Source organism: Rana temporaria, chromosome 9 (genome assembly GCF_905171775.1).
Source record: "Rana temporaria chromosome 9, aRanTem1.1, whole genome shotgun sequence".
Classification (NCBI taxonomy): domain Eukaryota; kingdom Metazoa; phylum Chordata; class Amphibia; order Anura; family Ranidae; genus Rana; species Rana temporaria.
Window position 1 is genome coordinate 170,319,637 of NC_053497.1, and position 17,863 is coordinate 170,337,499.

Here is a 17,863-nt window from a genome sequence, read left to right on the forward strand (position 1 = left end):
TCCCTTAGCTGTAGCCCTACTTGTGTCTGTTTTACTCACACCAATTCCACTCACATTGTTCAATAATAGCAGATGTCACGCTGTTCTCCAGGTCTACAAGGAACGTCTCTTTGGTAAGAAGTATGTCTGGTTTTTGATTGGTTGGTACGCGGACAACTGGTTCAAGACACCAGATCCAGCCATCAACTGCACGGTGGAAGAGATGACTCGGGCTGTTGAGGGTCATGTGACCACAGAGATTGTCATGCTGAACCCAGAAAATACCCGCGGTATCTCCAACATGGTAGGCGATGCCTTGTATACTCACCTTCACTTTTTTCTTTAGATCTCTATTTAGCTTCAACCATACTTGACGTGTATCTCTTTTAACTCTCTAATAGACATCTCAAGAGTTCATGGATAAGCTTCAAAAACGTCTTGGTAAAGATCCAGAAGGAGTCGGAGGACTACAAGAAGCACCCCTGGCCTATGATGCCATCTGGGCTCTCGCGCTGGCCCTCAATAAGACCTCTTATGAGCTGTCCAAGAGAGGATTGCGTCTTGAAGACTTCAACTATAACAACGATAACATCAGCCGGGAGATCTACAAAGCCATGAATTCCTCTTCCTTCGATGGCGTCTCGGTGAGTCCCCTCCATGCATCATCGGCTCTCTGATTTATTTGGCGGTGTCACTTTTCTATCACCAACTTTCCTCCTCGCTGCTTATCGCTTTTGTTTCATCATGTTGTTATATCTGAATCATCTCTCGCAGCCAGCACAAGAAAAATGTCCTCATCTCGCGGAACGCGTCAGTGTTTCCATTTTTTTCTGAAATGTTATTAGAGCTCAAGAAAAGGGTTTACGAGATTATTACCGATTTGTGATAGCTCTCTATAATGGCCCGGCATTGCGAAGGACGACATGAAATCTGCCTTTCGTTTATTGTGAAAATTGTTCAAAGCTGAACTCCAGGCAAACAGCTAAATACACAGATGATAGTTGCCAAAGGATCAGTATTTCTGTCCATTCATTCCGGGGATTAACATAGCTCTGTCATACAGCATAGTTTTATTTTTCTGGCAGAGGATGGGACATGATATTTCTCTGCTTCAGTTTCATTTTCACTTACAGGTCCCCTTCCCACTCCCACCCTGTAACTAGACAGTGAAATGAGAAGCTGCACACTGATGAACTCCTCTGTCTATCACTCTGCTCTCTCCTCTTATGAGCATGTTCCTTGCAGTGCAGCACATCTGATTGGGCCCTTGTGCTGTTTCTCCCTCTCCAGTCTGAGTTTTGCAGTCAGTGCCGGTGTCCTATCATTCTGGGTCCCCTATCAGATAGTGCCTGGGTTGAACTGCGCATGCGCAGTCCGAGATCACGGAAATCCCAGAGACTAAACATCTGTTCCGACCATGCGCAGATACGACGCTCGCTCCTGATGCTTATCGACGGCGCTCGCTCTATCAGATGAGATGGGGGACCCATCTCGATAGAACAGCGTTGACCGCGCTCACAGCAATACAGCCAGGGGTAGACTGACCATTCGGGCACTCGGGCACTGCCCGAGGGCCCCGTGCCACTAGGAGGCCCCATCAGGGTTGCCAGCCTCAGTAAAACCAGGGACAGTATGGGCCAGATTCACGTACAGCGGCGTATCTTTGAGCGGGCGTAGCGCAGCTCATATGTGCTACACCGACGTAACATAGAGAGGCAAGACCAGTATTCACAAAGCACTTGCTCCCTAAGTTACGGCGGCGTAGCGTAAATGGGCCGCCGTAAGCCCGCCTAATTCAAAGTAGACAGGTAGTGGGCGTGATGTATTACAATGAAGCATGACCCCATGTAAATGAAGCAACGAACGGCGCACGTGCGCGCATGCTCAGAATCACGTTGCATATACTCCCTAAGATACGACGGCTCAATGCGTACGACGTGAACGTAACCTACGCCCAGCCCCATTCACGTACGACTTACGTAAACAACGTAAAATCCGACGGCAGTTCCGACGTCCATACCCTACATGACTTAGACCAACTTTTTGGTGGTTTAACTTTACGCCGGACGTACGCCTTACGTAAACGGCGTAGCTTACTGCGACGGGCGCAAGTACGTTCGTGAATCGGCATATCTAGGTCATTTACATATTCGATGCGTAAATCAATGGAAGCGCCCCTAGCGGCCAGCGTAAATATGCGCCCAAGATACGGCGGCGTAGGAGACTTACGTCGGTCGGATGGAGCCGAAATTCAGGCGTATCTCCTTTGCAGAATCAAGCGCATAGATACGACGGCGCATCCGTTGACTTACGCGGCGTATCATTAGATACGTCGGCGTAAGTCTTTGTGAATCTGGGCCTATGTAAATATCTGTGTTTTTAAAAAAAAAATCCCAAGATTATAGCTGCCCTGCCTCTCCAGTGCCTTTTCAGTGTGTGTATGTGTATTCTATGTTTATGTATACTGTGTGGCTCCATAATCTATTGCCTGATGGCCCCATAATCTCCTATTGCCCGGGGCCCCCATAATCGCCTATTGCCCAGGGCCCCATAATCTCCTATTGCCCAGGGGCCCCATGAGTTGTCAGTCTGCCCTTGAATACAGCATGGGGAGGGTGTATTATTGAGCATTGATTGTTTACAGGTTGGACATCTCGATAGAACAGTGCTGGCCGCGCTCACAGCAATACAGCAAGGGGCGGGTGGTTTTTAAAAAGGGGCGGGTGTATTATCGAGCACTGATTTTTTAACCATCTGCCCTTTGCTGTATTGCTGTGAGTGCGGCCAGTGCTGTTCTATCGAGATGGGTCCCCCCATCTGATACAGCGAGTGTTGTGGATAAGCATCGGGAGCGAGCGGCCTGTTAACTGCTCATGCTCCAAGAACAGCTGACGGAACAGACGTTAAGTCTCGAAGATTTCCGCGATCTCCAATTGCGCATGCGCAGTTCAACCCAGGCACTATCTGATGGGGGGACCCATACTGATAGAACACCGGGACAAGGTCATGTAACACCCAGGGCGAACATGGCAAACTACGCCCCCCCCCCCCAAATGATGTGTCAACAAACCCCCGCCCCCCCCAACAAAAAAAGACTTAGCACTAATCTGCATGCTTACGCCCTAAGCATAACTTCACTCTCCTCCCAGTAGAAATCAGTCCCCTTGCTGAAATCCCCTCTCCTAGCACAAATCTTCGCCCCCCCCCCCCCCCCCAAAAAAAAAAATAATCACCCTTCCTAGAATCATCCTTCCTAGGACAAATCTTTTACCCCTCAAATGTCCCCTCCAAGTACACATCCTCTCCCCCCACACTTCAAATCCCCCTCCCAGCACAAATTCCCCCTCCTAGCACAAATACCTCCCAATCATCCTTACTAACACACCCCCCCCCCCAAAAAAACACATGTTTCCCCTCCCCCTCTACCATAGCACTTCTTCTATCATAAGCTCCCCAAATTCCCCCTCCAAGCACAATTCCTCTTACCCCCGCCCCCCCAAACACAAATCCCCCTAAATCACCACCTCCCCCCAAATTTTTCCTCTTAGAACAATTCTTACCCCCCCCCCCCTTCCATATTCCCTCCTAGCACAAATACCTCCCAATCATCCCTACTAGCACAAATCCTCCCCCCGAAAAAAACAACATGTTTCCCCTCCCGCTCTACCATATCACCTCTTTTATCACAAGCCCCCCAAATTCCCCCTCCAAGCACAAATCCTCTTACCCCGCCCCCCAAACACAAATCCCCCTAAATCACCACCTCTAGCATCCCCCCCCCAAATTTCTCCTCCTAGAACAATTCTTACCCCCTGCCGCCCCCCTCTCTCTCTAGATTCCCTTCTAGCACAAATACCTCCCAACCATCCCTACTAGCACAAATCCCCCTCCCCCCATAAAAACATATTTCCCCTCCCCCTCTACCATATCACCTTTTCTATCACAAGCTCAAATCCTCTCACCCCCCCCCCCCCCCAAACAGAAATTCCCTTAAATCACCGCCTTTAGCACCACCTCCCCCAAAATGTACCCTTCTAGAACAATTCTTACCCCCTTGAGACTGGGGCAGAGGTTCACCTTCCAGCAGGACAACGACCCTAAAGTACAGCCAGACCTACAATGGAAGGGTTTATAAAGATCATGTGTTAGAATGGCCCAGTCAAAGTCCAGACCTAAATCACATTGAGAATCTGTGGCAAGACTTGAAAATTGCTGATGACAGACGCTCTCCATCCAATCTGACAGAGCTTGAGATATTTTACAAAGAAGAATGGGCAAAAATGTCCCTCTCTAGATCTGCAAAGCTGGTAGAGACATCCCCAAAAAGACTTGCAGCTGTAATTGCAGAGAAAGGGGGTTCTACAAAATATTGACTCCGGGGGACGCTATACTAATGCCCCCCCCCACTTTTCACATATTTATTTATAAAAAAAATTGAAAACCATTTATTATTTTCTTTGCACTTCACAATTATGGGCCACTTTGTGTTGGTCTATCACATAAAATCCCAATAAAATACATTTACATGACAAAATGTGGAAAGGGGTATGAATACTTTTTCAAGCCACTGTCAGTGATTCTGCACAGAACAGCCGCCCTGTACCGTGTTTCCCCGAAAATAAGACCTAGCGCTATTTTCCAGGAGGGCTGCAATATAAGACCTACCCCAAAAATAAGCCCTAGTTTAAAATACTTGTTAAATTCTATAATCCACTCTATTACAGTATTATATAATGTACTATGTGTGTGTTTCTGTAATATAATTGCGGGGAAGAGAGCTCCGGCGGGTCACAGAAGGGCAGAGCGGCAGGGCCGTCTTAATAGCATTGTGGGCCCCTGTGAAAAGTAATGCTCTGGGGCCCCTACAATGATGATAGTGCAGGTAAACAGACATTAAGGTCGCGATTCAGATACATTGTTGTATCTTTGAGCGGGCGTAGCGCATCTCATATGCGCTACGCCGACGTAACATAGAGAGGCGAGTGCAGTATTCAGAAAGCACTTGCTCCCTAAGTTACGGCGGCGTAGCGTAAATGGGCCGGCGTAAGCCCGCCTAATTCAAATGAGCAAGGCAGTGGGCGTGTTGTATTAAAATGACCCGTGACCCCATGCTAATGAGGGGCCGAACGAACGGCGCATGCGCCGTCCGTGGACGTATCGTAGTGCGCATGCTCAGAATCACGTCGGATAGAATGCCTAAGATAACTTACGCACAGCCCTATTCACGTACGACTTACGCAAACAACGTAAAATTCGTCCATACCTTAACATAAGCTGCGCCTCAAATAGCAGGGGTAACGTTATGCCGGACGTAAACGGCGTCGCTAAATCCGGCGCAAGTAAGTTCGTGAATCTGCGTATCTAGGTCATTTGCATATTCGACGCGTAAATCTACGGAAGCGCCCCTTGCAGCCAGCGTAAATATGCACCCAAGATACGACGGCGTAAGGAGACTTACGTCGATCGTATCTTGCAAAATTCAGGCGTATCTCAGTTCCTGAATAAGCGCATAGATACGACGGCGCGCATTTGGACTTACGACGGCGTATCTGGAGATACGCCGGCGTAAGTCCTTTCTGAATCCGGGCCTAAGTAGGTAGGAGGCAGACTGCCTCATCTTTGCATCTATCACTCTCAGTGCCATCATGGGGGCCCCCAATTTCAGGGCAGTGTGGGCTCAAGGACCAGCTGCTTTGGGGAAAGTGCAGGGGCCCCCCATGCAGCTGGGGCTCCTGGGCAGTGCCCTCTCATTAAGACAGCCCTGGGTAGGAGGCAGACGGCCTCCCCTGTGTATCTATCACTCTCAGTGCCATCATGAGGCCCCCAATTTCAGGGCAGCGTGGGCTCAAGGACCAGCTGCTTTGGGGAAAAAAACAGGGGCCCAGGTGTGCCCTCTCATTAAGACAGCCCTGCAGAGCGGCGCTATAATGAAGGTATTTGGCACAATTATATTACAGAAACACACACATTGTACATTATATAATACTGTAACCGAGTGGATTGTAGGATTTTACAAGAATTTTATCTCAGTTCACACTGGGGATTCCTGTCAAGCAGGGAGAGAGAGGGGGAGAGAAGACATCACATTACATGATAAGACCTACCCCGAAAATAAGCCCTACTGGGTCTTTTGTTTCCAAAATGAATATAATGCCCTGTGCACACGAGCGGAATTCCCGTCGGAAAAAAGTTGGATGGTTTTTCCTAAGGAATTCCGCTCAAGCTTGTCACACAAAAGTTTGGTGAAACTTTGACTGCCAATAACACTACGATGAGCCGAGAAAATGAAGTTCTATGAAAAGCTCACATCGGACTTTTGCTGTCGGAATTTCCGATCGCGTGCATAAAAGATTCGCCATTTTGCCCTTAAAACAAATGAGCAAATTCTGATTAATTCATAGAAGTAATGTTCTTGGTTTAAAAGGGAACTTTATAGATCTTTTGGGTTATTGAACAATCAGTAAAAGAGCTGTGCAGACACTCCGAGCAAAACGACCTAATAGGCAGATATACTGCAGGCTTTGTCATTAGTTCATTTCTGTCTTTTCATTAATGCTCTGTGCGCTGATTTTATCGTTTTTACCTCCGTGTTCCAATTGACATAACTGTCAATACCCCGTCCTGATGATGGGGATACCGACTGATCTTTGTCCTTCAATTCCTCAGGGTCACGTGGTGTTTGATGCCAGTGGGTCCCGTATGGCCTGGACACTTATCGAGCAGTTACAAGGTAGGTGTTCTGGATTTGCTGAATATTCTATCCAATGTTTGCAGAGGAATACGATAATATTATTAGCTCCATTGACACCTTGAACTGCTTGAGCCCGGAAGATTTTACCCCCTTCCTGACCGGAGCACTTTTTACAATTCGGCACTCCGTCGCTTTAACTGACAATTGCGCAACGTTATACCCAAACAAAATTTGCATCCTTTTTCCCCCACAAATAGAGCTTTCTTTTGGTGGTATTTGATCACCTCTGCGTTTTTTTTTTTTTATGCTATAAACAAAATAACAACAATTAAAAAAAAAAAAAAACAATGGCCCGGATTCACATACCTCAGCGCATCTTTAGGCGGGCGTAGCGTATCGAATATACGCTACGCCGACGCTGCGCAGAGCGGTGAGCACAGTATTCACAAAGGAAATGCTCCCAACGTTGCGCCGGCGTAACGTAAATTCCTAGACGTAAGCCGGCCTAATTCAAAGTAGGTGGAAGTGGGCGTGATCCATTTAAATGAACCGTGACCCCATGCAAATGATGGAAATCAGAATCACGTCGGAACGAACGCCTAAGATACGTCGAATCACTGCCTACGACGTGAACGTAACCTACGCCCAGCCCTATTCACGTACAACGTAAAATACGATGGCTGTGTTCCCTGGTGCATTGATGCTGCTGACTTCCACCTGCTTTATGAGGCATAACTTTACGCCGGACGTACGACTTACGTAAACCGCGTATATAACTGCGACGGGCGCAAGTACGTTCGTGAATCTCAGTCATTTGCATATTCGAAGCGTAAATCAATGGGAGCGCCCCTTGCGGCCAGCGTAAATATGCACCCACGATACGACGGCGTAGGAAACTTACGTTGGTCGGATGAAGTCTAATTTCAGGCGTATCTTGCTTTCAAAGTCAGGCGCAGAGATACGACGGCGCATATTTGCACTTACGCGGCGTATCTGGAGATACGTCGGCGCAAGTGCTTTGTGAACCTGGGCCAATATCTTTTCATTTTTGCTATAATAAATATCCCAATTTTTTTTAGTTTAGGCCAATACGTATTCTTCTACATATTTTTGGTAAAAAAAAATTGCAATAAGCGGTTACTGATCGGTTTGCGTAAAGTTATAGCGTCTACAAAATAGGGGATAGAATTATGGCATTTTTTTTGTTGTTATTTTTTTTATTAGCAATGGTGGCGATCTGCGATTTTTATCGGGACTCCGACATTGCGGCGGACACATCGGACACTTTTGACACATTTTTGGGACCATTGACAATTTTACGGCGATCAGTGCTATAAAAATGCAATAATTACTGTAAAAATGTCACTGGCAGGGAAGGGGATAACACTAGGGGGGCGATCAAGGGGTTAATTGTGTTCCCTAAAGTGGGTTCTAACTGAAGGGGGGATGGCACTTAATAGGGGAAATGATAGATCGCTGTTCATACAAAGTATGAACAGAGGATCAGTCATTTCTCCCCTGAGAGAACCAGGATCTGTGAGTTTACACACACAGCTCCCGGTTCTCGCTGTGTCACGAGCGATCGCAGGTGCCCGGCGGTCATCGCGCCCGCAGGGCACTCGCATCAGCCCTGTGGGCGAGCAGCGGGCCTCCTTGTGGAGGCTTCCATTTGTGGATGGACATTTTTGGTTACACAACCAATCACATTACTATAATCTTTTTATATGGACTGTAAACTGAAGGACTTATGAATAAATGGTTGTGGAACAAATCATTTGAGTTTCCATTATTTCTTATGGGGAAATTCGGTTTGATATACAAGTGCTTTGGATTACAAGCATGCTCCTCTAACGAATTATGCTCGCAATCCAAGGTTCTACTGTACACTAGTTTGGTGATCTGAGAACACCTACTTTAAATACAGAAGCACTGTTCCCAAACACACCCCCTGAGGACTCCTTGCTGTTTCTCACATGCAGAAAGACCGGTGGAACTCAAATGTCTGTACAAAGAAGTTTGAATGTGATCAGTTATACTGTGCCAGAAGTTGAGAGGAAAAAGTTACACAATGCATTTTTCAGGAACTACGCTCCCAGTAAACCTGCAAAGAGCTGCAAAAATGCTAATCGGCAGTATTGCCTCCCAGCAGCTGATGTTTTTCCCATTCCACGCTCTGTGTCTCTGTGTGGAGGGGGGTCGTCTCGGTAGAGGAGCAGGGCTTTATTATATCAGGCTTGCTCCTCTAAAGATTGGTGATCTGATGACTGGTGGAGTCAGTGGCGTAGCGTGGGGGGTGCAAAATTTAGAGGGGCGCTGTCACGAGTGTGAAGAGGAGGGAGCGCCAACAACAGATGGGACTTTGGCTCTAATAGGCGTCCAAAAAAGTGAGAGGCGGGTGCAACGCTGTGCCTTCCTTCTCACTCAGCTCAATGTTAGCAAAGCCGAAGGAATTCACTTTGCTAACATTGACCTGCCTCTCAGCCAATTAGGTTGCCAGGTCTGTAACTGGTAGCCTGATTGGCTGAAATGTCAGGCGCTGTGTTTGGCGTCCAATCATAGAAGAGGAGGACGGGAGAAGACACATGGAGGGGAGAAGACCCTGTCACCCGCTGCCCCACCGAGACTGGGTAAGTGCCAGGCAGCTATCGAGCGGGCAGGGGGGGGGGGAATACAGTGGCAGCATTGGATGGCACATTGGCAGAATTGGATGGCACAGTGGAAGCATTGGATGGCACAGTGGCAGCATTGGGAGCATTGGATGGCACAGTGGGAGCATTGGATGGCACAGTGGCAGCATTGGATGGCACAGTGGGAGCATTGAATGGCACAGGGGGAGCATTGGATGGAACTGTGGCAGCATTGGGAGCATTTGATTTCACAGTGGCAGCATTTGATGGCACAGTGGCTGCGTTTGTTGGCACAGTGGCTGTGTTTGATGGCACAGTGGCTGCATTTGATGGCACAGTTACAGTGGCTGCAATTGATGGGCACAGTGGCTGCGTTTGATGGCACAGTAAGGCTGCAATTTTTTTTTTTTAATTTTTCCATTTGTTTGCGCCCCCCCAAACATTTTGAGCACCAGCCACCACTGAGTGTGAGGCTACAGCACAGGAGTGCCTAGGCACAATTTATATTTGTGGATGTTTACTACTCCCAGTGCTCACAGTCTGGCCCACCTAAAGTCTGAAGGACAGTAAACTGGCCACTTGTTTGGAGACCCCTGCTCTATACCAAAGCAACTATTCACTTTTTAAGTTAAGGTCCATTTTAAGAATTGTATATAAGCCTGGTTGATCCACCAAGAAGATGTGACAACCACCCAACTGGGAAAGGGGTCACATGTTTAGTGGGGAATGTTTGTTTTAAAGTTTGCCTTGTAGCCAGTGGCATTGGTATCTAAAGACTAGACAGGGAAAAAACTGCTCTGAAAGGTGAGCCACTGAAGTTAATAGAAATCCAAGGCTAGCATATTTAGGTAGGTACCTGTTGCCGATGGCGAGACGTGGTCCTTTAGCACCCACGGAAAAAAGGCCTCGCCCTTGAGCTATCAACTACTTCAGCACCATAAGTTGTAGCTCTTGCCATTTTTATGCCTCCCTCCCGATGAAAAGCCCAACGTGGCACCTTTTCTCCCCACCCCTCACCCCTTGTAGCCAGGGACATTGGTATCTAAAGACTAGACAGGGAAAAAACTTGCTTTGAAAGGTGAGCCACTGGAGGTTGGTAGACATCCAAGGCTAGCATGTTTAGGTAGGTACCTGTTGCCATTGACGGGATGTGGTCCTTTAGCACCAATGGCAAAAAAGGCCAAATGGTCTCGCCCTATCAACAATTTCAGCACAATAAGTTGTAGATCTTGCCTTTTTTATGCCGCCCAACGTGGCACCTTTTCTCCCCACCCCTCACCCTGTAGGTTGCGCAGGTTGACCTGTGCCGCAACTCCTTGTGCGTTTCATCGCTTCAGTTTTATTGCAGGGTAGATTGCTTGACTTTGGGCATTTCTTTTTATCCTTAAAGCGGATGTGCCACGGGAACAAAATATTAAAAGTCAGCAGCTACAAATACTGCAGCTGCTGACTTTTAATATTAGGACACTTACCTGTCCTGGAGTCCAGCGCCGATCGCAGCAGAGCACGAGCGATCGCTCGTCACTCTGCTGCTCCCCCCGCCATCCACGCTGAGGGAACCAGGAAGTGAAGCGCTGCGGCTTCACTGCCCGGTTCCCTACGGCGCATGCGCGAGTCGCGCTGCGCCCGCCGATTGGCTCACACGCTGTGTGCTGGGAGCCGAGTGTTCCCAGCACACAACGGGCGACAGACGGGATGTGACGGAATGCCCGTCTTTCGCCCGTATCGTGTGGCCGGAAGTGGGTGCAAATACCTGTCTTTAGACAGGTGTCTGCACCCCCCTCCCCCCTGAAAGGTGTCAAATGTGACACCGGAGGGGGGGAGGGTTCCGATCAGCGGGACTCCACTTTAGGGTGGAGGACCGCTTTAATGTCAGGCTGTAGAAGACCAGCATGACTTCAATGTCTTCAAAGACCAGCCTGACACATTCTCCTCAAAATTCACCCCCCCCTCCCCTCAGATGCTATAAATGCTGAAATGCAACATGACAAGCCTCTTCCACTTTGGACACCCACGATTAAATTATTGAGTGGTCTGAATGATTCCTGTGTTGATGTATGGAGTAAAAGACTGTTGACAGATTGGTGCCAGCTGTCCAAACCTGGACGAGGAGGGCCGCAACGTTTTAAATTATTTTCTGCTGATTAAAGTGAAACACCAGAGAAACCTATCATTCTAGTTGGAAATGGAGCAGTTTAGAGCCTCTGTCGGGTCTTTTTTCCTTTCTGTGTCTTCATACTGGAGATTCATTATCACTCTCTGTCCAAGTGACAACAGAATGGGGAATGCAAATCTAAAAAATTCTAATTGTTACACACGATCAGAAAGTCCGATGTGAGCTTTTGGTCGGAAATTCCGACAGTGTGTAGGCTCCATCGAATTTCCGGCAAGAAAAATTTGAGAGCTGGTTCTTAAAATTTTCCGACAATAAAAGTTTTTGGAGGAAATTCCGATCGTCTGTATGCAATTCCAACACCCAAAAAAACACGCATGCTCAGAATCAATTCAACACATGCTCAGAAGCATTAAACTTCATTTTTCTCGGCTCGTTGTAGTGTACGTCACCGCGTTCTTGACAGTCTAAATTTGGTGTGACCGTGTGTATGCAACACAAGTTTGAGCCAAGATTCAGTCGGAAAAAAATCCACGGTTTTCTTGACGGATTTTCCGATCGTGTGTACGCGGCGTTAGTGAAAGGATTTCCTCCCAGTTTGTCAAGATTTCATTTTACTTTGTGGACACAGAAAGCAAAAAAAAAATGATAAGTTTAAAGTCCAATTGAACCTTCAGGTTAATAAGACTGAAAACAATTGAGGTGCTTAAAGCGGAGCTCCACCCTAAAGTGGAACTCGCGCTGATCGGAACCCTCCCCCCCCCCTCCGGTGTCACATTTGACACCTTTCAGGGGGGAGGGCGGTGCAGATACCTATTTAAAGACAGGTATTTGCACCCACTTCCGGCCCAGCATTCACGGGCAAAAGACGGGCATTGCATCACATCCCGTCATCCCCCCCCCCCCCCCGTTGTGTGCTGGGAACACTCGGCTCCCAGCACACAGCGGGAGCCAATCGGCGGGCGCAGCGCGACTCGCGCATGCGCCGTAGGGAACCAGGCAGTGAAGCCGGAGCGCTTCACTTCCTGGTTCCCTCACAGTGGATGGCGGGAGGGGGGGGGGGGGCAGCAGAGTGACGAGCGATCACTCGTCCTCTGCTGCGGACGGCGCTGGACTCCAGGACAGGTAAGTGTCCTTATATTAAAAGTCAGCAGCTGCAGTATTTGTAGCTGCTGGCTTTTAATATTTTTTTTTGGCCGCACATCCGCTTTAAAAGCAAAGTCTTACCGTGTGTTTTTCTTTCTAATGCAGCCACAGGTTGAGTAGAAAAGCCTGTCCCCTGCCAGCATCTCCTCAGAGTGGGAACCTTGTCCCCTGTGGGGAAGCAGTAGTCTTCCTGTAGAAGTTGGACACACCCCCTGCTAAGTCGGGGCCAGAGCTCTCCAATCAAAGTGTGGGAAGGTGCAGCGTGGTGCGGTAGCAGTATACACTCAAAGTCCAGTTGCAGGAACAGAATTTGTATTAAAGTTCAGAAATTCACAACAATTCCAACAGGAAGGCACCCAACGGGCAACTTTTACAGAATGTACAGCCATGTGTAGCAGAACAGGCTTTGGGTGTCCCAAAAGCGTTTATTTTGAGGGGTGAAACGTAGCATTGCTGGTCCGTGCCCAAATGGAGAGGTCTCCAGGAAGGCATGTCCGTATATTTTTCCTACCCATCTGTAACCTCTCCCTGCCTCTAATCCCTGTCCCTGTCAGGCTGGTTACCTGTCCCTACCCTATCCATACGTGAACATGCGCACCCAGCCTGGAAGCCAGGGTCCTAAATAGCCTCTGCATGACCCAAGATGGCTACCAAAGTCACATGGGGTGACAGCATCCAATTGGATAGCTTCCCCAGTGACCCAACCAACCATAGAGGAACCTTGTTCCTCTTGACTTTCCCCTCCAACTGCAATGATGCTGCAGTTGAGTGCCACCTACAGTGGAAAAAATTGACTACACCTGCCTACAAACTCAACAGGGAAAATGAGCTTTGCTGATTGCTGAGCTAATGTTTGCCTCCATAGGGGGTGTGTCAGATCTCTCCGGAGAGAGGCATAAAAACCCCAAGGTCACATTCGATAGCTGCTGGAAGCAGGGATGGACTGGCCATCGGGACTACCGGGAGATTCCCGGTGGGCCAATGGCTCAGTGGGCCGGTCGGAGGTCCACGGTGATCTACCCGTCAATTGCCAACAGCTGGTGCCTGATGGGTAGATCGAGATTTAGCGAGCATGCAGAGTAGCTCAGGAAGCGCGTGTATATGTTCTCTCTCCTGTCACGGCACTCACGCTGCTCCCCGGCGGCCCCTCCTCTCTTCTCGTCCATTCCCATTTGCTTGTGACATCATCTGGGATGGACGAGAAGAGAGGAGGGGCCGCCTGGGAGCAGAGTAAGTGCCGTGACAGGAGATAGAGAATATATTACACACGCTTCCTGCGCTACTCTGCATGTTGGCTGGTAAATGATGTGCACCATAATGTGCCCTGATGTGCTATGTGCCCCGTGTCCTGATGTGCCCTGTGTCCCTATGTGCCCTGATGTGCCATGTTCCCTGATGTGCTATGTGCCCCGTGCCCCGATGTGCTGTGCCTCCATGTGATGTGCCCTGTACGTGATGTGCCCTGTACCCTGATGTGCTGTGCCCTGTACGTGTTGTGCCCTGTACCCTGATGTGCTGTGCCCTGTACGTGTTGTGCCCTGATGTGCCCTGTACCCTGATGTGCTGTGCCTCAATGTGCTGTGATGGGTCCTGATGTTATGTGCTGTGCCCTAATGTGCTGTGATGGGCCCTGATGTGTTGTGCCCTGATGTGCCCCGTGCCCCGATGTGCTGTGCCTCAATGTGCTGTGATGTGCCCTGTATGTGTTGTGCCCTGTATGTGTTGTGCCCTGTGCCCCGATGTGCTGTGCCTCAATGTGCTGTGATAGGCCCCGATGTGCTGTGCCTCAATGTGCTGTGATGGGCCCTGATATGCCCCGTACCCCTATGTGCTGTGCCTTAATGTGCTGTGATGGGCCCTGTAGGTGTTGTGCCCTGTAGGTGTTGTGCCCTGTACGTGTTGTGCCCTGTGCCCCGATGTGCTGTGCCTCAATGTGCTGTGATGGGCTCTGATGTGTTGTGCCCTGTACGTGTTGTGCCCTGATGTACCCTGATGTGCCCTGTACCCTGATGTGCTGTGCCCTGATGTGCTGAGCTCTGTACCATGCCCTGATGTGCACTGTACTCTGATGTGTTGTGCCCTGGTCTGGTCTGGATGAAGTCCAGGGACACATTTTTGTCCCAGTCCAGCCCTGGCTGGAAGGTGACAGGTTTTTCTACTCAGGCTGTAGCTGCTTTTGGAAAAAAAACGACTAGAAGTCCTTGTGAACCTTTTACTTTATTGGATCTGGAATGTATTAAGCTGATTTAAATGGGAGGTGCAATTGGACTTTAAAACTGTTTATTCTAGTCAAACTAGAAAATAAAAACAGGTTTTGTCCACATTAAACAGACCTCTTCCCATTTGCGTCTCTGAAAAGCTTGTCTTCCTCTGGTCTGAGCCCTGCTGATTATGACAGGTCCTCATTAAAGGTGAACATTTTGTGTCTCTGTACAGACTTGGTTATGTTTTACTCTGTAGAACACCTTGTCCATTTCCTTTTACTATAATACATTAGGTCCCTGCAACGTGCAGCAATATAAAATGCAATTACTGGTGGCAACTGATTAGAAATGCTTTAAATCGTCTGTTTCTGATGGCATTACAGTGGAATTGGTCAGTATTGATTGCTGTTCCTTGCATGTCACATCACTGATTGCTTCTTCAGTGCTTTGTTAACTTGGACCTTGTTTTCTTTTGGAAAGGTGGTCTCTACAAGAAGATTGGGTATTACGACAGTACCAAGGACAACCTCTCTTGGTATAACAACGATAAGTGGATCGGTGAGTGTCATATATGGCCATATATAGTCTTCTCTATCCAATTCTCTCTTGTTATCTACCTTCCATGTTCTTGCATGTGTCTTTTCCCAGTAGTGTTGGTCTACCTTGAATGCCTGCACTCCTCCTCCTTCCTTCATTGAGTACTTTAGAGCAGGTTTCTCAACCAGGGTTCCATGCAATGCCAGGGTTCCTCCAGCGGTTGCTAGGGGTTCCGTGGACAATGAGCAATTTCTGCCTCTTCGATAAGTTCCCACTGACACCATTGATCATTTTTGTTATGGTTGGCTTTTTTTCTCAAACAATAGGTACTGGAACTTAACTACGGCCCCCACAAAACCCCTCCCCTACACACACCCTCCAAATCACATCAAATAGTGGGTGTGGTCAGTCAAATTTCGCGAAAACAGTAGGAGTGTCTTAAAGGGGCATTAGATACCAGGATTGCATTCAGTGCCGGCCCAAGACATTGTGCTGCCTGGTACCAAGAATGAAATGCTGCCCCCCCCAAAAAAATTACGCCCACCAAAATGTCCCCACATCCATTATTTTATATCATGATAACTAAAGTGGACCTATCATGGCTCTATACATGTTTATAGGAGTATACAGAGGACCTGTTATGGTTCTTTACATGTATAGGAGTATAAAAGGGACCTGTTATGGCTCTATTCATGTAATTAGCCCCACAGTGGAGCGGAGAGCGGAATGGGAGAAGCGGTGGGGCGGCAATTAGCCCCACAGTAGAGTGGAGAGCGGAGCTGGCGGAATGGGATGGCGGGCGGGCGGCAATTTGCCGCCCCCCTGAAAGTGCCGCCTGGTACAATGGTACCATCGGGTCCCATGGTAGGGCCGGCCCTGATTGCATTACATACAGAGTGCAGAGCTGTCACTTGTAAACACAGAAACCAGATGTAACGGCACCCCGTGTATGAAAGGGGTTAACGTCGTTTAGGATATTCCATTCCCGAACACAGGGCAGCTACCAGACACTCCAACCAGCCGAATAAGACCCCATACAAATAATTCTCCCCCAAATACGAGACAAAGCTCCGTGTTGAGGTTCAAGCAGGAATATGAACTTTATTGGAAGGATTACAGGCTCTTTATATACACTTGAGAATACTGCAGTAACCACATGAACAATGACCCGGATCCACCCACAACATCACACAATGGTTACATAACGAGCCCCCAATACACATTATTCTGAGTGTCAATACATCCCTTAGCAGACAACAGATGAGTTCATTAGCACACTTAATAGGTGAATGGAAAGCTGCCTCAGACAAGATTAACACAATTTACTTATCCAGACAAAGGCAACATCGTTAAGCAATAGACCATAGAATCTATTTGACAGCAGCGCCATTGGCTGGCGCTGCTGTCAATCACATCAAATGACGCAACGCGCCGGGGGGCGGGGCCGAGGGATACAGTCGGCGGCTATGGCCACCGCTGTATCACGGGAGCGCACCCACAAGAGCTTTCCACCATGTGAGCTCGCCCGCATGAAGGTGGAAAGCTCTTTTGCGAGGGGGGGGGGGGAGCCGAGAAACCTGCCGAGGGACCCCAGAAGACCAGGTTCGGGGACACTCTGTGCAAAACCAGCTGCGCAGTGGAGGTAAGAATAACATGTTTGTTATTTAAAAAAAAAAAATGTTTTATCTTTACTGATCCTTTAATGTATCATGAGTTATAGATGTAATTCCCTGAAACTGGAAAGTTAATTCAAGGGTTCCTCTATGTTGAAAAGGTTGAGAAGGGCTGCTTTAGAGATTAAAGTAAAGAATAATGTGCAGGAGGGCAGCTCTCTGTAGAACACGGGAACCCAACAGAGGTCAATACTCCACTGATTATTATTATTATTAAGGTACTTATATAGCGCCATCAATTTACATATACAATGTACATTCACATCGGTCCCTACCCTCAAGGAGCTTACAATCTAAGGTCCCTAACTCACATTCATATACTGGGCCAATTTAGACAGAAGCCAATTAACCTACCAGCATGTCTTTGGAGTGTGGGAGGAAACCGGAGTAAACCCACGCAGGCACAGGGAGAACATGCAAACTCCAGGCAGGTAGTGTAATGGTTGAGATTCGAACCAGCGACCATTTTTACTGCTAGACGAGAGTGCTACCCACTACACCACTGTGCCGCCCAAAGAAGATGATGAAAAAGTGAACTTAGTTTATTAGGTCCAGTTGACCTAGCCATTGTTCTATGTACTTTCACTTTGTATTTTTTCTCTCACGTTTGTCGCTGCACTTTCACTCATTAAGGATGGAAGGGTGAAGGTCTTCGTACCTGCCCTGATGTCTAGGTGGAGGATGTGTAGGTTCCTTCCTCTCCTGCCTGGGGAATTGGGGACTTTCTTCAGGAGAGCACCATACCTAGTACTCGTGGTTGGCTTCGGCTACCGATGAGAAGAGGCCTTGACCCAACAGGAGTCTTGCAGGTGGGGGGTTATGGAGGATGGTCAGGTCTTCTCTTTTCTCGGCATAGGGATTAAAAATAGTTAACGTTGATTGAGAAAGTTTGG

General features: G+C 48.3%; 1 protein-coding gene across 1 annotated transcript in view; it reads left to right on the forward strand.

Annotated features, from left to right (window-relative positions):
* Positions 1-17,863, forward strand: part of GABBR1 (gamma-aminobutyric acid type B receptor subunit 1) — a 283,737-nt gene that overhangs the window by 162,368 nt on the left and 103,506 nt on the right. The window contains exons 12-15 of the mRNA XM_040324995.1: positions 92-283; positions 381-623; positions 6,646-6,709; positions 15,241-15,318. Of these exons, the coding sequence (XP_040180929.1) occupies positions 92-283; positions 381-623; positions 6,646-6,709; positions 15,241-15,318 (577 nt within the window). The remainder of the gene's footprint in view (positions 1-91; positions 284-380; positions 624-6,645; positions 6,710-15,240; positions 15,319-17,863) is intronic.